Genomic DNA, 27,015 nt, shown 5'->3' with positions numbered 1-27,015 from the left:
ATACAGTTTAAAAATACAGCTCACATCAAACGTATAAATCTCAACCTCTGTGATTTCCAAGAGCAATACGAAAACACATGTTTGCAGTTAAGACAGTGTGAGATGTGCTATTTGCAGAAAACATCAATTTTTTTGCAAAAGATAATTTCACATCTTTAGAGAGAAATTTGACTGAATACATATTCATTAAAGAGTGCGACACCTCCTCACTTGGGCCACCCAGTTGAACACCCACCCGTACAACACATACATGTGAGGTGCAGACAGCCGTACAGTATCATACCACGCTCTCAATCTCCAGTGCAAAGCTCTAAAGCAGATTAGTAATCTAAATAGTTCAGTGGTTCGACTAATATGTTTTGGTTCGTTGCGCAAAGCTTCCTTACTTCAAAGGTTTCTTGATTAATGAATACAGAAACTCAACGTAAAGTTTCAGAGGGATACCATGACTTCAACATGCACATGCAACTTTGTCTGAGCTGCAATGTGTAGGTCGTTTTCCTCAAAGCAAATGATGCTTTATTGTCTAAGACAAAGCAGCCTTGGAACATTTTTTAAGAGCACCATCACAACAATTCCCTCAACATTTAACACATGTTTAGCATTTAAGATTGCTGCAATGTCATTAGGCCAAAATGATTTACATAGTTAATATACTATGGACAACTAATCAGCTTACATAATGCAAAACACAAATGGGTTTAAATTTATACGACTCAACACACTCTAAACCCAAAAACTGTGAGTTTTGGATACTTTCTTAAGCAACAAATCCAAACTAGGGGAGGAGAGGCCAATCCTAACCCTAACCCAGCAATAAGAAGAGCAGCCATGGAACTAAACCGTTCATCCAGCACGCTACATTGGTCTTTTTCATAGAATTTCAAATGGTAATCCATAACACTAAATGTCGACAAAAACTCTATCTGGTGGAGCTCAAAGTGCTGTGAGAGGAGGGAAAAGCCTCGAAATATCAGCCCCTACTCTATCACTGCAGATCTCAAGCGTCACAGCGATCTGATCAAGAGGCTTCCTGGCATCATCAGTATGGTGTTTTCTAACTGCTCTGAGCATTTGTGGAAAAAAAAAAAACACAGCTCGCAAGAACCAGAGGGCATCATGCTGGATGTGGAGTACACACGAGGAGGCAGCTGGAGGTCAGAAGCAGAAGGGCCACCAGACTCAATTGAAGAGCTGCAATACATCATCAGCAACATCACTAGATGGCTGCATTCGAGCAAGGCTAGAGTTAGCTCACCAGGTAAATGAGGAGATCCATCACTATGTATGTATGTATGCCACAAACAAGCAAAGAGAACAAAACAGAGGGTTAACTAAAGGCTTTAATGTAATGTCAAACACATAAAATATTAACTTTTAGAAATGTAGATATGCATCATGATATAAATGAATCTAAGTGTTATCATAAATAAATATAAGTCACTTGGCTTTTAAGCAAGCTTGCACTTCACCAGGCCAAACTGTCATTCTCCAACTGTATCCTCTTATTATTAGAGGAGTATGATAGAAAACATCCCTGAAGTATTCAAGGCTAACAAGTGTAAAATGATATTCCCAATGCTGGAATCATCCAGGAAACACAAGAAGAGTAGAACAATCTAATCAAAAAGGATATAATAAATGCAATCTGGTATTCAAGACAATAATCACATACACATGGCCTGGTCAATAATCCATTCATTATCAGTGACCCCTGCTGAATCAGCGTTGGCAAACAGTAAAGAAGGATCTTGGAGATGCTGCATCCTCGTCCTTCCATAGAGTCTCTTGTGAACAGTAAAATGGCATTTATAAATTCTCCTTATAACTCAAGCGCAGTGAAGACCATGAAGCTTCAGCTCCTCTTCGGGCCTTTAATCAAGTCTTTTTATAAGGTGCATGACTTCACGATACACACATCCAGATCCACAGCACTCTGAACAATGCTGCTTCCTCTCAGGAGAGGTGGAACAGGCTGTGGCCGACCTGCGAGGCGTACATGGCCAGATGTGCAGCAGGGAGAATGGGGCTGCGGCCGTACGAGCAGCCCAGTCCGTAGAGCGCTGCTGATCCAGCCTGCAGGTTAACACTGAGGGGGAAACTGAAGGACGAGAAGCCCGGGTGGAATACAGCTTTGGGCCCAATGCCAGTCGCTATTTTGAGTTTCTCCACCTCGGACTCCTGAAGCCTCTTGGCTTTAGCTCGCCGGTTTTGGAACCAGATCTTGACCTGGGTCTCGGACAGCGACAGGGAGGAGGAGAACTCGGCCCGCTCTGCGATGGACAGGTACTGCTTCTGACGAAACTTCCTCTCCAGGGCCAGGAGCTGCGTGGTGGTGAAGGGAGTGCGAGGCTTGCGGTTGGTTTTGTGCTTCCTCAATGGGCAGACAGCTGGACTGAGCTGCCCTGCAGGACACGAGAAGGTTGTTTCATTTACAGTTAAATTATAATACACAACTTCATTAGTTTAATATCCAAATAACTGAATTAGGGCTGAAACGATTAGTCGATTATTCAGTTGGTTGTTTGACAGAATATTACTTGACAACAATTTTGATAATTGATTGATTAATTTATCAAGGAAAAAGTCTAAACCCTGTTTTCCCTGTTTGTTGCTATTTTAAACGGATTATCTTTGAGTTTTGGACAGTTGATCATTACTTTAACCTTTTGGGGATTGTGATGGGAATTTGTAATGAATATTTAAAAATGACATTAGAATTTACTGTCTTATCACATTTCTTATTGTTCTGCCTTTCATGTGTATTCATTTGCTTTAACATTTTTTTTTATATATATTTATATATTTATTAGACTTTGGCCCAACTCCTCTCCTCCCTAAATGTTTCCGTTATGAACCGGGATTTTCACCTCAAACTTTTCATATGTTAAACATGTTAGATTGAATCTTTCCTTTGGGTGATTTAAGGCACCCAGACGTGAAACGATGATCGGGTCACTTACGGGGTGGTGTTGACGTCTTAATGGGGCTGGATATCCAAGACGCACAGTCTCCTCGTTCCGACGGCTCTGATTTAATAGACACTAATTGTTGGGAGAAGACATCCGGCCTGTGGGTCTGATCGTCTTTCAGGGAGTAATGTCCCTCTTTTCTCTCGGTCGCATTCAGCGGCCTCCTGTCCGACATGAGCGCCTCCACGCTGAACGGCAGGCAGGACACCTGCGCCGTGCGCCTCTTCAGCCGCGATGGCTGCGCATCCTCGTCTGTTGAAACTTCGTCTCTCCAGTCTCCAGGGGAAGACATGCTTTCTGTTCCTTTTTGGGAGGTCGGGATCGATATCTAATTCCAACCCAGGAAACACATACCTCTTTGTCACGGAGAGCAAACATGCAGCGTCCACACGTTGAGGAAGTTGTCGGAGTAAATTGTTACAAAGTTGACAAAATTGCTGCTGGAAAAACTTTGGGAGGTTCTCGGGACTTTTAGCCAATGATGCGTCCTGATCCTGGAGCAGGGGGAAGACTTGTGATTGGACGGTGTGCTTGGGGCGCTCTGGACGGGATCCCTGTGATGCCACACCCCCAACTAGACCATCAGCCTCATTCAGCAGTGATTACACAGGGAGAAGAATGATTCTTTATCATACTTACTGACAGTAACAGTATTTTATTCACTCTACAAACTGTAAACCTTTAGTCGACACTAAAAGCACGGAAAAATAGTCCTGCTTGATGTTCTGAATTAATGCATAGGAGCTTTGGATGAGACTGAGGCCTGGTCTGTTGTGGGAAAAAAAACCCTATTCATATATGTAAATCAATCCTCTGTGACATCTGAAGAGCTGTATTTCCTCTTAACAAAAGCCAACAGAGCGCCTAATTCAAGTCCTGACTTGCAGGACCTGACACACCAACTGTGGGAGTAATCAATAACAATCATGGCGCTTTTAAATTTCAGATATCACTGTAAGGCAACCACACACTTAAATGTTGGAGTCAGTTGGGAGATGGATTATGGTTTTGGGCAGGCTTTAAAATGACTGTCATTACATTGTTATTATTAACACCTTGTAATTAGGCCTGTGGAATCCGGTTCTTTTAAGCAGGATTTAACGGTAATGATGGAAAATTGCTACCTTCCTGAGGTGTGTGGCGCCCGCTGCGATTAGTCCCAGCCCCTGCTCTGTCAGTGGAGACAGAGGCGTCTCGTGCCTGTTTGAAGCTCGTACCTGTAGGGCTCCAGAGTATTAGGAAGCATCATGAGAAGAACAACAGCAGCTCTAGCCATCCTAAACATGGCCTCTAACCACTCACGGATGGGATGAGGCCATGCAACATCCTGGAAACCAGCCAAGAAGGGCACGGATGTTAAAACTGATAAAGAGAGATGAACAGCAGAAGGTTTAATGTCATTCTGAGTGAGATTTGTTGTTCATTCAGCCAAGAAAATACATGCACAGCAGCTGATGCAAAATTAATGTGCTCATTGCATGCTGTGTCCTATAGTCTGCTCCCAGTTTCTATCTATACTCTCGTGTCTGTCTCCTTGTCTACCGTATGCGTGTCTCATACAGATGCCCACACATACAAAGGCCACCTGTGAGGTGACTGTGTGCTGTCCGGATCCCTGTGATCAGCCCTCAGAGAGACTCTCTGTAATCAGCAGGATTACAGTGGCATCAGGGGCTCCACTCCCCAGTGCCTCAACATCATTAGTCTCCATATGTACCAAAGTGCTCGCCCAGCATGAGCTGACTCTCAAACACATGCAAATCAATTACTGAATCAATGAATCTGTCATTTCAGTGTGCTTCCTGCAGATAGCTTTATGGAGTGCATGCACACCTGGGTGTGTGTGTGTGTGTGTGTGTGTGTGTGTGCGTGCATATGTTTGAAATTTAAACAAAACTGAATAATTTAGAGGATCAAGACTTATTGGAAACGTTCACCCAAAGGCTACTAACGACAACTACATCTCTGTAGAATCCAATTAGTTCGGGGGTAACAAACAGCAAGATGGTTGGCTGTAGGCGTTAGTAAGGGAAGTAGTAAAGTTGGAAAAACAATGAAATTGTAAATAACAACATTATTATTTTTTTAAGTCACATTTATCATGATAAGAATGGTAAGCATTGCCGATTTAAGACCATGTCATCAAGTTGCATATTATATTCTTGAAAGCAGGAGGAAAAAATGTTTAACCTGCTGGTCACATACTGTATACAATTGTTTTAAATCACTAACTAGCAAAAATGCATCGATTTCTTAATCCAAAATAGAACATACTATATGATTTTACCATGTAATTCAAACTCGATCTCATAAAGTAAAAGCACACCCTCTTTTGAAGACGTATGTAAACCCTCTGTGGATCTATGCAGAGACAGCTGTCATGAGTGAACGTGTGTCACAGAGCTGATTGGTTGATCCAATTTCTTGTCGAGAGGCAGGTTCAAATGGACGAGTTAAAAGAAGTGATATCAGCAGATTAAATAGAAACACTAGCAGTGGTTTTGGCTATTACAGTTAAAGCTACAGTATCTGTAGGAGCAGCAGAAGCAAGATTAGCAGTAACAACAGCAGGATTTGCAGCACGGAGGTACATTAGGGGAAGAAGCAGCAGCAGTTCTTTGTTGTTTCCACTGTTCACTCATTAGACAATCATCCATAGAATAGGAGTATTGATGTGTTTGAGCTTAATTAGCTAGTCTAGTACATTAGCACATAACCAGAAGTAGCCTGATTTTGAAATTATTTGAGGGTGATCCAGCAGTACATAACATGCCCCCTATTATCTTCCACCAGTGTAATCTGTCTTTGTAGTCTTTCCTCCAGTAACCAGGCCCAAATACCTCGCTGCTGTCCACTGGTCTCAGTGCTGAGAGAGTTCCTGCTGGGTCTGGGGGGGGGGGGCAGACAGAGCTGGTGCAGCCTGACTGTCCAAGCAAAGGTTACAGAGTCCGAGTGTCTCCATATGGGGCAGAGCAGCAGCAGACCAGAGAGCTAACGTCCTCAAGTCACATTGATCGCCCCAAACACCAATTAGCACTGCTCTCTCTTCCGCCTGGCTTCACCTGCATTAGTTCTGCTAGCAACAGTGTGAAGTACGCATACACACACATTCACACATAAATGTACACACACATGGCTCAAATGTCTACAGTTTGCAACTGTAAAAACTTTGTTATGTTAAGTGCTTTTTTTCAAAGATCCACACACACTTGAGAGGATAAAAAGCTTATTTATGATCTTTACAGGATGCAGTTATAAATCACAAGTCGCGTGCGGAATACAAAATCTCGGTCCTCAACTTGTGTTTTACATGTGAAATATGACCATATAACCTTCCACAGTTTTACAAAGTGAGGTTTGCATCTACTTCAGCCACGGCGTTGCTTCCAGGACATGCTTCATCATGTTCAAAGCTGAGTCAAACACACTAACACGCAACAACCCACAGACTTTTACACTGTAGCCATCACAGGCAATCAAGCCTGAATCAATATTTCATCTGGAGACAGTCAAAATAAACTGCCCATAAAAAAAGAAAGGCACAACCACGGACAACTTCAGGATAACTGATGTGTAATGTCGTTGTAAGTACAGGGTACAATAGATTACAGCTAAAAGCAAAATGAGCTCTTAAGTTGTTTTCCTAAATCTAAGGAGAGGAGTTTATTTGGGGTGCATTTTGGCCTGCATGCCTTCAGATGAGTCCTGTGTTATAAAGCTGACACCCACCACTCCCAAAACTGTTTATTTACTGAAGAATGGTGGTTAGAGTGCACTTTCTTAAATTGTCTTGTTCTGCATATCGATGTATATGAATGTACCTCTCTGCTTCCAACATCGTAACAGTCAAAAGCACAGAGAGGAAGATTACCATTAGTTGTGGCCCCTGAAGCTGATTTAAATTAAGGTTTAATAAGTGTCACAATTTTAGCTCTGACAAGGATCCATGGTGGGAACTGATTAGGACATTGCCATACAAATGGAAATGGAGGACTTTAGTCCAGCACTAGTACAATTAAACTGGGACAACAAAAATACTATAATTATGCTATATATATATTTAGTTTTGAAGGATAACATGGCTATAAAATGCAAATATAATAATGTCTACATGTCATTTTAATGTGACTTGTGAGGACAAAGACGAAACCAGCATCAGTCTGAGAGCGTATTTATCTCTTGGGATGTGTTTTCTCATTATTGCTTCTTCAGGCCCGTCAGTGAGTGCAATCATTACTTCATGGTTAGTTGATGGATATCTCAGCACTTCATTGTGTTTCCACACATTGTCATTTGAAGCAAGTCTGTTTATATCATTAAAAAAGCCTAAACAAATTAAGAAAGCCCCTGACTGACGAAAGCACTGTAGCTACAGTAAATCCCCATCTTGCCACAACAAATTACAGTTGTGCAAATGTGCATGTGATAAAATATCTGAGTCTGGTTCCACGTCAGGACGTTTTTAAACTGTGACGCACATTTACTGCAAATAGCAAACCACAAATGTATCATTCAAAACTTCTTCCTGAATCACATGCATTTTTTACACATATTAACAGTTGGGAAATATTAGTCATCATATACGATTCAGACAGTGACAGAAATATTTCACATATACAAAAAAGTGTGCTGCTGTATGGTTATTTAGGCTCAGTGCTGCATATTATTAGCAATGAGGAACTAACAGCAACTTCATGCCACTGAACTCTTCCACGTGCAGATATGCAGCCATTAGTACTGCATGAGCCACTTCAAAGACCATACTGCTTAAAACCAATCCAAATGTGGATTAATGAACATCGAGCTAAAACACAAAAAGTAAAGTACATAAAGTAAACCATGTCCTTAGTTTCCTTTACACTTGAACGCAACCCCCGGACACACAAACACAGTCACCATCTGCAGGGAGGGAGAGTGGCGCCTTTCCACATGGCAGAGTGATTACACTGTAGTGTAAAACATCACCTTTCCTATCTTGCTATCCATCTACCTAACTATCTTGCCCTCATTTGTCATGGCCTCTGGAGAGAATTTTACAAATGACAGAAAGTATTCACAATTACTACACAGCATTATCTGTGATCTATTAGACTTGAGAACTATTTCATGATTTACAACCTGATGCTAACACAGAATTAAAAAAAATTAAATATAAAGTTAAAACAGAACATTTTAACTTTATCTTTATAGTAAAGATAAATCTAGAGATTAAAAGATAATTGACAAAAATATAATTTTAACTGAGGGTGTTTCAGCTGCAAGGCTAAGTTGTCGGGTCCTTTTGGCAACTTCTAAATGCACCTAATCAACTACATATTCACATCAATCATCTTACAGCAGACCCAAACCCGCTCAGATTGAGACAGGATTAAAGAAAGCAGGAACCACTCCTTTTTTAGTTTTGACCAAACTCACCTACATTCTTGAGCCTGGAGGAAAGCCTAGTGGCTTCATGTGTCTTCTGTTCCTCTGCAGATGCCACCAGAGCTAAAAGAGACACTAACACTTCACAACAGTTTGCTCTTGGCTTGCAAAGGATGCTGCCTGTTGATTGAATTAAGGCTGATGAAACTCTGTGACAGTGTTTGTTTTCCTGCAAATTTCAACACCCTGAACTCCGTCTGGCAGTGGAAATAATGAAATGCTCTTAAGGAGTTGGTATCTATATAAAACACACGCGGCACCATAATCGCATTACGGTTCAGCAAAATGTGATTATTATTCTTCCACATATTTCCTTCATTCTTTCAGGGATGAAAGGAAGGGATGTGTTAATATGCTGTCAAACCACATATTTTTAAGAATGATGTGGTTGCTTCTCCTTACGTGCTGGATTAGGGTTAACATCTTCTGTTTACAACAAAATCTCATTTTGAACATTTAATAAGAAAGGCGTGCATTTAAGGCATTCACCATGTTGGATTCAGTTTTCTGTATTGGACATGTCAAGGCCTTTTTTCTCACAGCCTAACAGCTCGGGGATTTCGATTACATTTTTAAAACTATTTTTTCCTTTAAAGCCATTTTAATCTATATTTTTATCTATCCATCTGTCAGGCAGTCTACTTTGGCCCAGACTGAAATATACAAATAAACAACTATTGAATGGATTGTCATGAAATTTGGTTCCAGTTGATGAATCATAATGACTTTTGGTGATCCCCTGATTCATCCTCTAGCGCCACTATCGGGTCAAATTTTTAGTTTGTCCACTAATACCTGCAAAACTAATGACATTACTATCATCCTCATCTGTACTTTGTGTTTAGTGCTAATTAGTAAATGTTAGCATACCAGCACACTAAACTAAGATAGTAAACATTGTACCTCCTAAACATCGCTGATGTTAGCATTTAGCTCAAAGCACTACTGTGCCCAAGTACAAATTCAGAGCGGCTAGCAAGGCTGTATAGACTCTTAGTTATACCAACGATGGATGAAATGACTATGAGTAATGTGAAAGGGGTAACTTGTGGTGACAAACCCACAGACAATTATCATCGTACTTCGCAGTTCACTCAGCTCTCTGGAGAATTTTCTTTTAAATCTTTTAAATCGTTGTTTTGGTTTAAAAGCCATCAACTTGATTGTTTTGGTTCACTTTTTTCCAGACCCAGCAGGCCGCTGCTTTTAGAGAAAAAGTTCTGATTAACCCACTGTACACTACCGGCCCAGCACCAAACAGCTGACAAGTAAAGTTAAAAACTAGCTGGTGAACATAGTGGCACATTTAGTAGCTAAAAAGACAGACATTTAACTCAGGAGTTGGTGAAGACCAAAACAGAGCTAAAAGTAGAGTGAATTTTGGACTTAGATCTGCCATAACAACTTTATGAGGCGATAATCAATGTTTGTTGACGTGCCCAAAAATGGCCAAGAAACACAGGTTAAGTTCAATATTTATCCACTAGATAAAAATGTACACATCTGTAATCAGTCCATGTATATTGTGTCGTGTGATGAAACTCAACCAGAGGTTGCAGTTATGAAAGATGGGAAAAAAAGCGGTAATTCAACGCAGGTGGAGACTATGGATCTTCTGTTCGTGTTGACAGTGTGACTTCTTATCAATGGAGGTGTACGTACTACAGTGAAAACGTTCGACCAAAGCGACACAGCACTTTTGTTGAGGATTCACTGAATAAAAAAGAGAGCGAACAAGTCATTGTGGGAGATAGCTCACCTGCTAGTTATTGTGCTCTCAGCCGACAGGTGGTTGGCTCTGTTTAAAGCTGTGTTTGTCCGGTCAGAGTCTGCAGTGTAAAGTTCTCAGACCTGCTGACATTACCAGGTATCTAACTCCCATTATCAAGTTTCTCACATTGAGCTGTTTCAGTCAGGATGTGGTACAGTAGGTGTGAAAACATAATGAATCATCCATCATCATCGGAGGCAGAAGCGCACCCAGCTGCTATCTGCCAGCATTTGAATAAACCCAACATGCACTCCAACCACAGAAAGCTGCCTAGAATCCAAACAGAGGCTTTGCATTTTAAAGCTGCAACGACAGAAGGCAGCTGTATGTAAACATGAATTCACAGCTAGGCCCAAACAATACTTAATACTTTATTGCTTTACATCACATTTTATAGCTCAGTGTCTTTTACTGGTCTCCTCCCTATCTGTCTCTGCTGACTACGTCATTTTCTGAACATGTCCTGAACATCAGAACCAGCTTGTTTCAGACTGCACAACATCCTGGGGCCTCAGTCCATATAAACAATGCAGCCAACCGCTGGTCAACAGGCTTTGCAGTGTGGTCTGGAGGTACAGCTGCCACAGTCTGCCAGTCTCCTAGTAGACCGCAGCTCTGATTAAAAGGCCTGTTAACTGCTAATCACCACCCCAACAGCCATTTATCCTCAATGCTGTAAAAACACTCTCTATAAACCGCCTGTTTACTGATTCAAAACCACCAGCTCGATTTGCCGCAGAGAACATCATGAACATAAAGATTCAGAGTCAAAGCATCGTTACTCAGTACATCCAAGCTGCTTGTAGTTGTATTATATACAGGGTACTGACACAGTGCCCAAATCACAATGTGTTGTTCATGTTGTTCAAACCAGCTCAATTAGTTTGAGAATGTAACTTGTCATCAAACTTGTTTTGAATGAAAGGCTGCAGGTGCAGGTAAAACATGCGAGGAGCTGAGAAAAATGATCGCATTAATGACCACAGGTGCCAGGACAACTCAACAAACATACTGTATGATAAGCCTATAAACATTGAAAGGCTACAACAAATACCTTTGTGAAAATGTGTTGAAAACATTCACAGCTGTAGTAAATACGGGCCTCTCACCATCTAACTGAATTCAATCCTCCACTGGTGTATATGAGAGCACATACTGTACTTGCAGACGCAACACTTCTCTGAACTTTAGAGGGAACTCTGATAAGGCTGCCATGTTGTGTTCACGGCAGAAAAGCGTATAAAAACAACTGGCCTCTAAACACGGAGGCAATGAGGCTCATCAATCAAAACATTAAGAAACTGCAGAACAATTTCAAGTAAATTGTCCGTGGTTTAACAGCAATTATTTTACAGTTAAAATAATCACAGCCATATGCTGCTCTCTTCATTTACTAACATAAATCCTGATAAAGGGATTAAACTTGAACCCTCTGTTGAAAGATTAATCACTGAAATGTTTGTTGAACAAGTTCAGGTCAACACCCTTTTTTAATATCATTGACCACTTTTTGTTTATTAATGAAAAATGCTATAACTGATAGAACAATGACAATAAAGCCAAACATCCTCAGCACTATTCTCTTTTAAAACTTGTACGTGAACAGAAGCTGACAAAGTAGCAGCTTTTCCAAATTAGGTTAGCTTATAAGATAAGTACCAAATTTAACTTTTACGTTTTGAGAGTGAAAAATTAAAAAAGTCATAGTACGCATCATTAATACACAAGATCAGACATTTATTAGTTTCCTGATGTCACTGTGAATGTCTGTGAGAGGGTAGTAAAAAGGGTCTACAGTACAAGAGTATATAGTGTTGGGACCAATAACTGAACCTCCTACAGCAGACATTAATATTAGAGGAGGTGGTGCCCTCTGGTGGATAATTAAGAGACTCTCTCTTCGACAAATACATTTGTATGCACATTGCTTTATAGTCTCACAGCACATCACCAGTAAGCAGAAATACAGATGAAACACCAAATTGTGCCTTGTTGTAACAATGGTTTCCACCCCCCCCACCCTCCCCAGTGCTTAAGGAACTAATGAGAACTTGTGGAGAAACACTGATAATGCCCTTTCTGTCAGTCAGTGCAGCCTCAGCTGGCATGGCTGAGGACGGTCAGTCTCTGTCTGATAAGCTGGTTCTCCTCCAGCATCTTGGAGATGGTCCTAAGAACTGCAGGCTTGACCTATCCAGGACAGGGGACACATTCCCAGGAGGAAGAAAGAAGTATGGTAGCGGCTAGTTAATTAACGTTACCATGTTTGATTTTTTTGTTTGTCATTAGGTTGAACCCACAATCATTTTGAGATCAACATAATTGAACTAAAACGTTTTTTGAGTCTATTGTTATTCCTTTGTTCAATGTCTTCTTCCATTATTCTGTCATTGCACATCACCGATACTTTGCATATGGCCTACCTTTTCCTTCCCGTTGATTGGTGTGTTGGTGGCTCTTCGGGAGAAAAAGAAAACATCTCCACCAATAGAGTCAGAATCAGTGCCAGCACCTGAGAACAAAAACTAAATGTGAAAATGAGGCTTGTGTTGACAGTCTACCCACAATATACAGTACTGGTTCATAGCGTCCTTAGGCTTAGTTCTGCCTATTTTAATAAAACAGCTTTAATATTGTATTGTCTAGCTAGCTACACTCTTAAATAAACTATTAATTAAAACCACAGTCACCCATTTTTAAGATTTAAACCTTTGGAAGCTGATCTGACTAGATCTTTGTGATAATAAAGTAACAGAGCAGCATCTGTGTAGGTAACTTGAGGTGAAATAGATGTTAAGTCTGGCAGTGGACACAATAACAGTTTAATGACAACTATTTAATCCAATCTGGTGCACATCACGACAAACTAAAAAAGCCATCAAAACGTCTGACAAAATCTGAAAAAACTTTATACAAAAGAGGTTTGCTGCAGGGATACTGTATTGAACTGCAATGGTCCCCATGACTGGTCTACAGGCAAATAACTACTGCTAGCCAGCTAGCTAGCATTACAGCAAACCTAACTAGCTAACTTAAGCTAACCTTTCCTAGCTAACATTAAGGCAACATTACTCTGTGTTTCTCCTCCAGGGCTCTCAGTTGTCTTGGTTTTATTTGCAGCGGGCTCTAACATCCACCTCCTCCGTGTGTTGTCGTCCTTTAACAGCTTCGTGGACAAAGTGCGATTGTGGAGCTTTGGTAACTTTACTTTTAAAAGGGGCCGAGTTTTTTCACCCCGAACGTTGCACCGCTTGTTCCCGCGCTTGTCCCTCTGGCGATGAGAGGGGGGGTCAGTCTCGTCTGGTTGTTGTTCATCTCTTTGACTGGAGCCCAGCTGTGAGTTAAAACGGGGCACATACACGGTCCTAACTGGCGACATCCTTTTCCCCTCTAAACTCTACATTAAAGACGGGAGACACACTCGTCTTGACTGAATGTCTGGACTTAGTTTTCCCTTTTGTACGGTCCTAAATTGTGCACGTAACACTGTCAGCCAGCAGGCGGCGGCATTATTAGTGAGTGTCTATGTAAAGGTCTCAAAAAGCCAAATTTCTCCAAGTTAAACACTTACTTAATATTTACTCATGTAAATTACACCCATATCTGAAAAGCCTCAGGGGCGTTTATAGTCTGAGAAACTACAGCAGCTTTCCCAAGATGCAGTAGTGGAGGAAGTATCCATATCCTTTAAGTAAAGGTACTAAGTATTATTAGCAAAATGTACTCAAAGAATTAAACGTAAAAGTACATAAAATGAATCATATTAGTGTTATAGTATATATTATTATATATATTATTGCTGATGCATTAATGTGTAAGTAGCATTTTACTATTGCAGCTGGTTGAGGTGGGGCTAATTCTAATAATTGTATATACAGCAGCTTAATCTATAAACAATGCTTCACATTAAGCTAATAGAGTATTGTACATCAAATCTTAATTTGTAGAGTAGTAGCTATAAATGAATGTAGTGGAGTAAAAAGTACAATATTTCCCTCTGAGTATTTCAAAAAACAATAAGGACAAAACCACTATCTATTTGGAAGACCTCCCTGTTGTAATAAGAATTTCAGTACTGTGAATTGAGCCATTGTTTAGTGTAATTATGTTTACATGCATTAGGGTTGTAAAATCTCCCAATGACCTCATTCATGGTATTTTGTTACCCATGTGTACTTTCACTTCAGAAAAATACTTTTATTAGACTCGAAAAGGTTTTGTTGAGATGAAACGCAAGAGGTTTGGGTGAGCTAAATAGCACTCACTAAGGCCTGAAATAAACCTCAGCCTATAAATACCTCTGACCTGATTCAACTTTACTCACCAGATGTGCCAAAAAAAGTGCTGTCACATAACAATGGTATCAGGTGTGAGATTCTCATTTACAAGAAAACCTTCAGGGGGAAATCTATTAACACAGGCGTGTCAGAAAATACTGAAAAAAGGGGGGAATTCTTGTTAAATCAACATTAGGCGTATAATTCTTCCTCACAGCTGTTTTATTCGTTCAACATCTCACATTACAAATACTTCAAATGTATGCATACAGTTACAAACAGTTGGCAGCAAATGAATATATGACATTAGATCTTTGTTTTACTTCAATACTACAAACCAACTATAAAAACTGACTTCTGTATTGTAGCGTAAATTAATCAGGAAGAAAATATAAAAATTGGAACTTACGTATAAATGTGAAATGACTTAATAAAAATCAAAATGATATCAGGTAAAAAAAAAGTTAATAAATATAACCTTCCCAGCATACAATTAAAAACTATTGAAATTTTGCAATCAAGTAATACTAACAGACATAATCAATATTCTTTTCATCTGAAAATGTGGAGCACAATACAGCAATTAGAAAAACTAGACACATCAACGAGTTTAACACATCACCCCAAAAATATAACAAAAATCTGATCAAAATGATAGTTATACATTTCAATTGAAAATATAGCAAATGCTAAATACATTATCAACCTAGTATATACACAATGTTTTCAATCACAGTAGCATGGTAGTAGCAAAATAAGTAAATAAGCACAAAACTAATGTTTAAAAATAAATTCAGGTATAAATTAGTTTTTTTTTTTCCTTGCAGACATCAGCATGAACAATAGGAAACAAATAATGTGTAAATGACTGCATGGTTTATATGGGTTAAATGACTTACACTGCGGAGACTTGTTTCTGGAAAGAATAAGTATTGCACATAATGGCTCAAAGTTAACTTGCAACATTAAATCACATTCAGGTTATGTCCCAAAGCATGCCACATCACAAAGGGGGTCAAGTGATCAAGTCTCCTCACCTATGTCCTACTGAGTGTCCTCTACATTACAAAACGCATCCAAAGTGTTGTCACTGTGTAGATTGCATAAACATCATGTCTGTGTAAGGAAGGCAGACTCCATCATGTAAAGAGAGGCTACAAGAGAGGTGATCTCAAAGAGATAAGGAAAATAAAGTTAAAAAGGAAAAAGGAGATCTAGTGCATTACATTAGGTCCTGCATTAACACTAGCCATGTTATTTCTGTATTACATTATGCATGCCAAGAATAAGTAGAACTTACAGGCAGTCCCAGAAAGAGGATCTAAATATTCAAACAGCTGCTATCCACTCCGGTGATAGAAGGGAAGATTTCACATTGACCAAAGCCAAAACATTTACCCTATTGATAATCTTATTGACTACACCTAGGAGAGAAATGTCAGAATATATTTTCAAGACTATCAAAATCAGTTTAGAAAGGTCTTGTCATGCCTTAGGATCCTGTAATTATGTTTATTAGGACAGAGGAGAATCCATATATGACTGGCTAATGATAGCCTTATTTTATTTTTTTGTTTATCTACAGAATCACACCAATGCACCAGACAATTTTCAGATTTACCAGCACTTAAATATATAAAAGCTAATTGAAAATTATATTAATATCATTCATTTTCTTTTTTAAATTAAGTTTACCATAAATGCAGATCTCTTAGTAACAAAGGTACAAAATTATTTTTCACCAAGTGAAAAAAATGAGGTATTGCAAAAGGAGTTCTCCCATCTGTGAAAAATGTGCCTAAAATGACTATTGAAAAAAATATTTAGAAAAGTAGTGCATAATAAATGTATATATGTTCATGACAAAATAATCAGCTATAAAACACTGTACAAAAATCAGCAGGCCATGTATAAAATAATATCTTTATCTCTGTGACAGCAAATTCTAGCTACTACCATATCCAACCACAACACTTGTGATAGAAGCTCCAGTCATGGTAGAGCGTGCAGTGGTACACCATGAGGACAGCTCAGGGAGACTGGACTGTGCATTCCCATTAGTTTGTACTACATTAGCATGTTAGCTTCCAGTGCTAATATCCCTGACAATATAAAGTGAGCAAATACTACTGCCAATACCTGAGCCCTGAGGGCTGTGTCTTTATTAGCCGACACCCACAAACCGAAACTCCAGACAACTCCAGCCTTTCCTCCGCCGAATGACGAGAGGACACAACATTATCCTGATAACCCTCAGATCAACATCTGCTTTTGATGATTTTTAGGCCAATCTTTGGTTTGCCCTTTCTGGTTACAAAGTGTCGACTTTTAAACCAAGACCTAAAAACTCATGCCAGCAATCTAAATATGTGTGCCAGACTGAGGGGAGATTTTGTTTTGTGACGTGGCCAGATGCTATACACCGAGCTTCTCATATCGTCCGACCATCTGAAACTGTGTTCCTCCTCTGTTCAACCCAACCATTTGCACTCAACCTTTGGTAAATGGTACAGTTGTTCTCTAATCCTGCAAGCAAAAAGTAAGAAAATGCACCCTTCTTAAACTCAACTTCCATAGTTAGTATACTGATTTAGGTATGATGAACCTCACTTAAATTTTATGTTACTCTTGACAACAAATGTAAGCAGCTTTGCCAGCTAACGTGAAAAGAAAGTACAGTCAAGTCAGAAAACATCTAAATCAAAATCTAATGCATCCATATGCTCATGCACACTTAAAGTCAAAACATAAATGGGATTTCACTCTCTTCTTAGCATTTACTTCTTTTAGAAGGCCGAATTAAAAAATAAAATAAAAAATAAATTAAGTTTGTTTTTTGTTTTTTTTAACTTAAAAGAAAAGTGCATTTATTTTTCATATCATAGCCCGTACCCCTTCCCTAACTACCCCTTTCTCTCAATCCCTCCCCGATCCTGCATTGTCTCCCTCCCTTGCCCTCTCGCCTCAGTTCCAGCGAAAGGAGATGTGTCGCGGTCGGTCGCCTCCCTCCTTCACCAGCGGCTTGTGGAACTCACGGCCGGCCCGGGAGTGGATGGCCGCCCAGCAGTACTCACAGTAGTACTGCAGACAGGTGACGTTGGCGCAGAAGAAAGGAGCAAACTTCCCCCCGCAGCGGGTGCCCTGGCACTCATCACACAGCTGGTCGTCCAGGACATATGGCTTCACTTCCACCTGAGAAAGAGAGATGAAATGGACGACAGGAAAACTGAGTTAAAATGGAGGTGGAGAACATTTTGAATGCACAGCAGCATGTCAGATAGGTGGGAATAAATATTTCATGAACATCCACTCTTCATTTTAAAGGCCTGAATAGGAAGCTGTTAACATCAGATGGACTCACCCGTTTATCAATCTCCCCATGCTGCAGTTGAACGAATCGGGCACTAATGGCTGCAATGTAGCTTTGCTGATTGGAGAAGGCTACTCGCCCTGCCCCTTTTGGATACTTGAGTTCAGGGTCTGTGTCAATCCCAGCGTAACACACTCCTCCATACAGACGGTCCATGATCATGGCAAGCTCCACTGGAAGGGCAATACACAATGCAAGTTAATGTGATCAACACAACCTCAGTCCTAAGAATGCAATACACTTAAGGGTCACCACACACACACTTACCTGCACGTAGGGGACGAGGGACACCTCCTACAAAGATAGTTTTCCTCGGGTCCAATGGCTGAGAGCCATCCATTACAAAGTCACTGTCATTTAGGTTCCAGGGCCGAATCTGAACCTGCAAAAACCAAGATAAAACACATTAATTTCCTCTCAGTCAGGCTCTACTCCTTTGCAAGCAAGATACATTTTGGATTGTGAAAATGAAAGCGGCTTGCTGCTTATGTAATATGGATTAACAAATGTCTTTGGTTCAATTTGACGGCTACTGCAGGATGTTGTTGGTGGTGGCCGGGGCTTTTTACAGGACGCCCCTGAATGAAATACTGTAGACACACCAACTGGTAAAGTCACATTAGGTACATTAGTCACCTTTTGTGCTGCGGGGCAGAATAATGCAACAACCAAACAAACATTACAGTTGAAATTAGCCTTCAATTGCTCATGATTACTTGTACTTCACATGGTTGCCAGTCTATTTTTCAATTAAACTTTGCCCTGAAAATGAGCAGTGAGTGCACAACGACTACACATCTGATGGACTGTCACAGCAAAGCCCTCATTTGGGCAAACAAAACAAATGGAGCAGTACTGAACTTTCCAGTTTTCTGAGATACGACTAGACACACTAAAACAAAGACCACAAGTCTTTAGACATAGACGCAAGTCTATGATTTTAACATTCGTTTTGTACTTGTTGGGCAAGATGAATAACAGAATAACAAACTCACAGGCTTGTCTTTGATGGTGGGACTGGAGACACACAGGTAAAGCTTGCCATCCTCCTGAATGCAGGCGTCAATCAGGGCCTGAACAGAGCTCTCGTCTTGAAACAGCAGGAATGCATATCCTGGAATGGTTGGACATACAGAACAATGAGCAGGCACAACAAGCGAATACTCCTCATGGCAATGCTGTGGACTCAACACGCTGGCAGAAATATAATGTTCAACTGGTTTGACTCACCTTTCGGTGGAAAATAGGACTTGCTCTCTGCCTTGTGAGGCCAGTCAACAAACAAGTGACCAAATCGGCGGAAACTGGCAGTGATTTCATCTAAAAAAGGGAACAGAAATCTTAGCAAAATCTATCAGTAATGGTATTTAGTGCTTGTTGTAAAATTTGTGATATTACAGCATTTAGATCACTTTATAATCAATTCTCACAAATAATAGGAGAATCACTTTTTGCCATACAAAAAAGATGGATGTAATAGGAAAAAAAAAGTTATATATTGTAGGTTTGTTATAGCTTTTAACCTACAACAATGTAGACAAGAAAACTGGGGCTAGAGAAGCGTCCTCTGTAGCCGAGACACGTCTTTACCTTCATCTATGTCCGGGGGCAGCCCTCCGACAAAAACTTTGCGAGAATATCGCTCCACACGTTCACCATTGAGGTGGGGGAAACAGTGGGCTGAACCCAGGCCAGCAAGCCCCTGGTCACCTGACTCGTCCTCTCCAAAAGAGCGCTCGTCCTCCATGGGGAACAGAGACGAATGGCCTAGTGGAGAGAATGGCCTGGATTACACATATTGGTTCACCACTAGTGAAGTTGAACCACAATTACCCTTTTGAAAACATTATTAATATTACAATGAGCAGGGAATTTCATTAGATATCAAAATCAATTAAATAATGCCAAGAAATACATACAAAAGCAGCCATGATTTTGATGACACAGTAAAAGCATGAGTATTATCACTAGAAGAAGAGGGGCTTAAACACTGACAATATTCAAGGCAGAATAATCGGTAACACTGAACAGCCAAGCAGACAAACACAGAGGCAAAACCACAAAGTCATCATTTCATTACTGCTTTCTAAATAACACAGAAGGAATCAAGACACATTCACAAGCTTTACCTCGTCTTCTTCCATAACTTCTTGCTGCATGTAAAACAACACAAAACACTCTTGAAATGGCTTTTTGAAAAAAAGGCACACAATAAAAACCAAGTAAAACCCTGCCAGGGCTTGAAATTTTTTCTCCTGATACCACTGTGGTATCAATAAATCTATGGAAAGTTGAAATCATTCATCATATAACATGACATGTAATTGTACCACAGAGTAATTAAATGCCCCATTAATCACTTATGTAAAACAAACTAATTTTTACTGAAGATGTCTTGTGCTACACGATCAGTAGAAACACTGTGAATCAATGTCTTTAAAAATAAAAAGCTCATCATTATGCATGTAAAAACTGATGACTGGATTTTCAATATCACTACAAACATAAATACAACTTACAAGCGTACATCATCTGCCTTCGACAGCATTTATGGTATCATTTATTTGCTCTCTCCCTCCCTGACAACAGTGTTATTTTCCTGGTTGAAGAAGCCGGTCTGGTCTGGACTTCTTTTAGTGAGCCTTTTTGTTCGTGTACCACAGTGACTACCACAGCAGTTTAGAAAAGGTATAAAACAAGTAATGTGACTTCAGTCATTTTAGTATTTCAGTCTCAGTGTGGTTATGTGATATCCATAGGTTTCTATTTTGTTTCTTATTGTATGTGAGCTCACCAAATTCCCATCAACTAAGTTTAAATGGCTATGTTTCAATTTTAATCTCGACTTGCATTCTTAAAAATGGCCAGAATCACTACTTAATCTGCATTTGGCAGACATTCATTTCAAGCCCAGACTTCTGCTACAGAACTGCATATCTGTATGCATGTCATTTACATACCATTCATAGGTAGAGGCCCGTCTCCACCCTGGTGAGAGAAGCTGTAGCGTCCTACATGACAAAAACAGGAGAGGCTTTAGAACATCATGTCATGAAACGATTCCCAGCTGAAGTAATAATTACATTAACTCCTTTCAGTTTCGTATAAACTGCTTCCCAACCCAATGAAGTTATGTTGGAATGGTTTGGGGTAACTGTGTCTGTAAGAAAAGGACCAAGACAGCACACATTTGGGGAAAGCATGAAGAATTCAGAAGACAAATCAAATAGTGCCTCAAATGTAGTTCAGCTATTCTTATATGTAAACAGAAGTGCATGTTAGTGTAAATGCAATATGCAAGAAAAACAATAGAAAAAGTCCAAGAATGCGTTTGATACTTGACATGTATGTAAATTTGAGCAGGTTATTTATTATTGAGGAGGCTGACTTGTAAATTAAGTGATGGAAAATACCCTCATGGCAAATGGCAGAAAGACTGCCATTCAAAAAAGAAGGTACATGCTAGAGCTGGCCCAGATTAGCATCAGTAGAGCTGGTGGTGATGGAAAAAGGGGTTCTTTTAAGATTGACTGCAACAAAAATGAACTGAAATGTTTTATTAATGAGAGAGTTAGTTGAGATCAAAGAGGCTTCACAGCAAGAGGGCTGCAGGCGATTATGGAGAATAACACAGAAATGTACTGGATGTAAGAGAGAACGGCATCCAATCTGAGTGGGTCTCACTCATGATATGTTCACCTGATTTCACTGTAACATATGTGTAGTGATTTGTACCGATACTAAAACAATACTTTTGATACTTTACTTTTAGAATTTTAACTATCTTTTTCTACAAACCCCTTTTTTTACTGGACAAAATAACCCCATATTTCTCAAACGTGAATCCTTTAAATAAAAGTCAATGGGCAAAATTTTGATTTAAATCAAGTACTAGCGGATGCATGCAATGCCAGCTTTTGGTACTTTTTGATTCTCACTATGGACACAATTTGGTCAGTGCTAAAGTAAAGTACTGAAGTTCGATATCAATCTCTGCTTATATTGCATTTAAAATCACATTCTTTTGAAATTAAGAGGGGAATCATTATATATAGGGACTGTCCAATACTCGATAATATATCATATGTTATAAATTTTGGGTGACACTCCCCGGCCCTACTATGAAAGGTCGATTTTGCGGCGTATCCTAAAGGAGATAGACAAAATAGCAAAAATAGTAACATCTTGTCCCTGGGTATCTAATCTCAATACGTCGAGTGGCAAGCAAACTGTGCCTGTAGCATCCCTTTGGTGTCATTACCAAAACTCATATCATATTGTCATCTTTATGAATGATACGCAGCCCTACATATACCAAAATAACACTGCACTAAACATAAATTTGGTGACGCGCATTAATATTTGTTTTTTGTTGGTGCCATTAGTATGTTAGTTATGTTATGTTGTAAGACAAAAAGTCTTAAAATCATGACAACACATGCAACTGTATTAACAAAGAAGAAGTGTAAACACTAAGACTGACTGAAAGACAAAACAATGTATTAGTTTGACAAAACTACTGCCTCAGATGTTGGCATTCAGCTGATCAAGTCTCCTGATAGCCTTGACAAAAACCAACACTATGAGCATCACCAAATATTTGTTATTTTGTTAACCCACAATTTTTGGGAACCGAATAAGCAGCATGCATGTTTAAACTGAAGCCATTTGTCAGTATTGTGTACATAATACCCAATCTTGCTGTCAAATACATGCAACAAACGGCTGTATTTATCTACAGCCAGTGGTGAGAAAAGCTATCCTTTCCTCGCTATTGTTAGTGTGGGAACCAACCTTTCAAGGAATCCTGCTCAGCCCTCATAATGTCAATCAGAGAGTTCTCCAGAGAGTGCATACTGAAACCATCAAAGGACCGTGTTCTCTCCTGCTGAAAGAGAGGAAGACAACAATTAGCGCCCTCACTTCCCACATCACCATCTAAAGCAGCACAAGCTACAGGAGCCCTTACAGAGTTTGCGATGATGCTAATAGCTAATAAAAAAAACTGCAGAGAATACCCCCGTGGAGACCTTCAGCAGAAAGCACTGTAAACAGAAAATGGAGCGCAGACTGTGTTCCGCAAAATCACCTGCACTCTGCAATCAAATCACATCCTTCCACTGAATCCAATAGAATCAGATAAGGAGATGTGCTACTTAATGAGCCATAAAAATACATTCCTGCACTTGGCCGATTTTAAAATCAATACAAATTCTAACTGAATAGTCTTCAGTAAAAAGATATTAGCATTTCAAAGAATTCCAAAAACACAGAAAGGCTATGATGAGCAATAAATAACACAAGTAAGGGTGCTTCACTGTGTATCAAAATGGGTTGAGAACATGCAAAGCTGCAGTAGAGCACAAGACTTCTAAAATCAGGACAAGAGGAAGGCCATGTGATCAGAGCAGATGATAAGACTGCTCTCCTTCAATGAAATGATCTACATAAGACCTCAGACACACACAATAAGTTTCGATTCATCCGTTTAGTTGGCTTAACTGTCACGTATCCTGTTTTGCTCAATGGCCCATTTGTTGCATTTGATACAGATGAGCGTGTTTAATAGGATTAACATAATTTACCCCTGGAGGATAAACTAGACATATTTACAATTTGCAGTCGTGACTACAAATATTCACTTGCCGTTTTCAAGTGAATGTCAACTAAACATAGTTCACCTAGTACTTTCCTAAACACCAGTCTGAGTTTTACTTGTAATATGCTCACCTGGAAAGGGTAGACATTGTCACTGCGGCTCATACTGTCCTCCACCCAGCCCTTGTGATTGAAGCCAGAGCTATTTCGGGGGAACTTCTGAGAGGGAACCTGTAGGACAGTTGGATCAGTTTCATACGAGTCTCATGTCAATGAATGCAAAGATCTGCTAAGAATTATTAGTGTTTGAGATGAACCGTGACAATCTCATCTACCTGGTTGTTGGGAAAGGACTTCTTCAGCGGGGAGATGGAGTTAAGACCTGTCATGCCTCCGCCTACCCCCCGCCGGTACTCTCGAACCCCCTGCGTGCCTCCCCAGCCACCGTACCCACCGGGGCTCCAGGAGGTGGATGTGGGAGTGGAGGGGCTCTGGTAGCTTCCCCAGGGTGAAGGGGGTTTGCTCTGGGCAGGAGCGAGATGGGGCAGCTGGGTGAATGGTCCAGTGCGATGGGGATGCGGAGGGAAGGAGGGCTGGGGTGGATGAGGACTAGCTGGGGAGCGCCGGTGCTGCTGTGGGACCCCCTGACCATGAGGGTGGTAGTGCTGGGGGTGAGGTGTGGGCGGGTGGTGCTGGGAGACTGGTCCAATCTGCGGGGAGAAACTACCTCCCGCTCCAAAGCCAGGCCCGGCGTGATGGGAGAAGTTCTGGAACAGCAGGGGAGGTCCGTTGGCATTGGAGCCAGCCGGGCCGAAGAACCCTCCAACGTCTTCCCCAACCACTGGAGACTGGGCGGATGGGACAGCAGGGGACCAGTTGTTAAAGCTGGTAAGCGAGGATGAGGAGGAGGTGGATTGTGCACAGCTTGTACCCATTCCCAGGCTGTCTTGGTAGTCGAATCCACTTAGCACCGGGGACTCCATCCTCAGCTTCTCCTTCCCACCACTGCTCTCCAAAGAACCCTTCTCCAATGAGCCGTCTTCAGGAAGAGCTCCCTCAAGCTCTCCTAGGCCTCCGCCAGCCTCCTGCTGGCCTGGAGACAGGGCCTGAGGCTGGGCCTGGACCTGAGACTTCTCCTGCATGTCCTGGAGGTCCAAGGCCTTGGACTTGTCTGACTCCAGAATCTCATCTTGCATGTTACTGTGTTGGGCTACGGCAGGGAACAGCCAAGCACTGCCCCCATTGGTGGAGCAGGTGTTGTTTACGAAGGAAGGGGGGCTAGGGGGGTTGGAGGGGTGGTGAGGGTGCTGGGGTTGGAGGTGAGGAGGGATCCTTACAGGAAAAGCAGATTTGTTACCGCTGCTGTTCTTCACCAGAACTCCAAACCCGTAGTCCCCCATTTAGGACACCCAGTAAATCTTCAGTTAACTTTTGGCTTTCACCGTCTTCTTTATCCTAAAATGTGGATTGAGAAGGGGGCAGGGAGGGAAGGAGTGGAAGGAAGGGGTGATTAAAAAAATAGGATAAGGCTGTTACACCTCAAGTTGATCTGGCCTTTAAAAAAAAAAGAAGAAAAAAAAACAAGCCTCGTCAAACCCAATGAATGTGCTTGGGCTGCACCCTGTCTGGTCTTGTGATGCAATCAATGAGATTAAATCATTGACTAGCTTGGCCATGGGAGGCCTGGATGAAATATAACACTCGGGTAGAAGGCAGCAAACGGAAAACACCCAGCCTTACCAGTGCAGGCAGCTAACAGCCTGAGCTGGTGAAGCTGACGTCTCCAAAGGTCGTTACGCAGCTAGCAGCAAGCTAACAGCTGCTCCGCCACCTTCCATGTGCCCTATTAATCGTGCAGATCCCAGCAGTCATTTTTAAAGTACGTTTGTGCATTACAGTGCATCCGTGAACGCTCGAACGCTGTGGTGGCTCACGGCACCGACACTTACCGAATAATCTTCCTTTTTCAGCAATGACCTCCTCATACGCAACCATTTAAATACAGGAAAATGTTGATGACGTCTCCTGTCTGTTCTGAATCTAGGGTAGTTCCCTTCACCAAGCCGCTAGGCTAATAGCCGATACCGCAGAGACGTTGTAGCATATTTGCAAACCAGCTGGGAAGCAATAAAGTCAACGGCTACAACGTCTCTCGAATTTTCAATTACGTACACGACACCGTTATCAACGACAGGACGGCGGAATTTTCCAGGACATGACTAGTTGGATATGGTGTATGGCTCTTTAGACGACCTCGTCTGTTTCGTGTCCTGTATGTTCAATGTCACACAGCCTACCAATCCTTGTCATCATTTTTACATCTCGAAATAACGTAACGCAACCTCTACCGCTGTTCTAACGTGTCGACAAACATGTGTATTTGATGATATGTCGGGCATAGCTACCTTCAGTTCGGCGTCATGACCTTATCGTTTTGATGTTGCCATATTTTAGCGTTCTCCCTTTTTCTGCATTTCCTAAGCAGCCGGTGTAAATGGTCTCCTCTCTCTTCTAGATGACAGCTGGACCAGTCCGGAGACACTTCCGTCTACAAGCCCCGCCCCCGCCATCAGCCACCAGCCACTGTGTGTCAGGATTTCCCTCGTAAACCCCGCCCACTTTGCTGAAATCTAACATTTGATTGGATGATTTCCATCGGGTCACGCCCAAAGTACGCCTACAAATGAATGGCACATGCACTCAAGACGTTCTCCTCCCAAATAAGGATGCCTTGAAATCAGTGGGAGGAGTTGTTGTAAGGAAAATACATTAAAGATCCAAGATCTAAACCCTTAATCAAGACTAAATAAAGATATCTTAATATAAGAGGACTGTAAACCAATGGAATGCACAGGGTTAAAATCCAAGGTCTAGTATTGGCATTTGCATGTATTCCAAATTAGTTAATTTGACTAAGCAAATGTTTTTTCCTCCACCTCAGCCTCTAGCAGTTGTTCAGGATTAGTGTGTTGTCAGACAGACCCTGAAAAGGCAATGGATTAGATAGATAGATAGATAGATAGATAGATAGATAGATAGATAGATAGATAGATAGATAGATAGATAGGTCCTTTTGTAGGATTTGGTTGGACTGTTATAACCTGAGTCCACAGCAAAGTACTGCATAGCAATCTCATTAAAGTAAGCTGCTGCTATTTTCAGCACGTAATCGAGCTTGAGAGCTTGATTAATATTACTTTGGCCAGATCTGTGCTGTGCTCTGATCATACCATCATATCATACTTTCACTTAGTAGAATACAGATGACATGATTATATAGCAAATGTGGTCCCCCTCACCTGCAAGCCAGAACCTCACATGGTTGTGCTTCTCACTTTGCTGAAGCCACTTCATTAAAACCTTAATGATCATTCACCAGGAGAGGACAGAGTATCCTTTTCAATAGAAGTACTCCTGCTAGACCTACAGTACACATTACTCAAGTGGAAGTAAAATTATTTGTGTTAAAGCTACTCGAGCAAAAGAGACTATTTTAAACAGTTCTAGCCCTGAAAGCATTAGCAAAGGTAACCTTATTAAGGGAAGGAGTTACAAAGCAAGCTCAAACAGAATATCCTCATGATTGTGCCTTAACACCACAAC

General features: G+C 40.9%; 2 protein-coding genes across 2 annotated transcripts; both read right to left on the bottom strand.

The window, feature by feature from the left end:
* Positions 1 to 1,698: 1,698 nt before the first annotated feature.
* LOC139291479 (homeobox protein MSH-D-like) lies at positions 1,699 to 3,270 on the bottom strand. Its single transcript, XM_070913511.1, has 2 exons — positions 2,964 to 3,270; positions 1,699 to 2,405 (listed from the first exon to the last, which is right to left on the bottom strand). The coding sequence occupies exons 1-2, from the start codon at positions 3,262 to 3,264 to the stop codon at positions 1,957 to 1,959; spliced, it is 750 nt and encodes a 249-aa protein (XP_070769612.1). The 5' UTR covers positions 3,265 to 3,270; the 3' UTR covers positions 1,699 to 1,956.
* Positions 3,271 to 17,359: 14,089 nt separating this feature from the next.
* LOC139291169 (cytoplasmic polyadenylation element-binding protein 4-like) lies at positions 17,360 to 25,915 on the bottom strand. The gene is made up of 12 exons (XM_070913112.1): positions 25,818 to 25,915; positions 23,748 to 24,867; positions 23,545 to 23,643; positions 22,609 to 22,699; positions 20,775 to 20,825; positions 19,944 to 19,967; positions 19,405 to 19,581; positions 19,045 to 19,134; positions 18,810 to 18,928; positions 18,082 to 18,196; positions 17,806 to 17,987; positions 17,360 to 17,636 (listed from the first exon to the last, which is right to left on the bottom strand). The coding sequence occupies exons 2-12, from the start codon at positions 24,810 to 24,812 to the stop codon at positions 17,409 to 17,411; spliced, it is 2,241 nt and encodes a 746-aa protein (XP_070769213.1). The 5' UTR covers positions 24,813 to 24,867; positions 25,818 to 25,915; the 3' UTR covers positions 17,360 to 17,408.
* Positions 25,916 to 27,015: the final 1,100 nt, after the last annotated feature.

This window comes from Enoplosus armatus, chromosome 10, assembly GCF_043641665.1.
Source record: "Enoplosus armatus isolate fEnoArm2 chromosome 10, fEnoArm2.hap1, whole genome shotgun sequence".
Classification (NCBI taxonomy): Eukaryota; Metazoa; Chordata; class Actinopteri; order Centrarchiformes; family Enoplosidae; genus Enoplosus; species Enoplosus armatus.
This window is presented reverse-complemented; position numbering and strand designations above follow the sequence as displayed.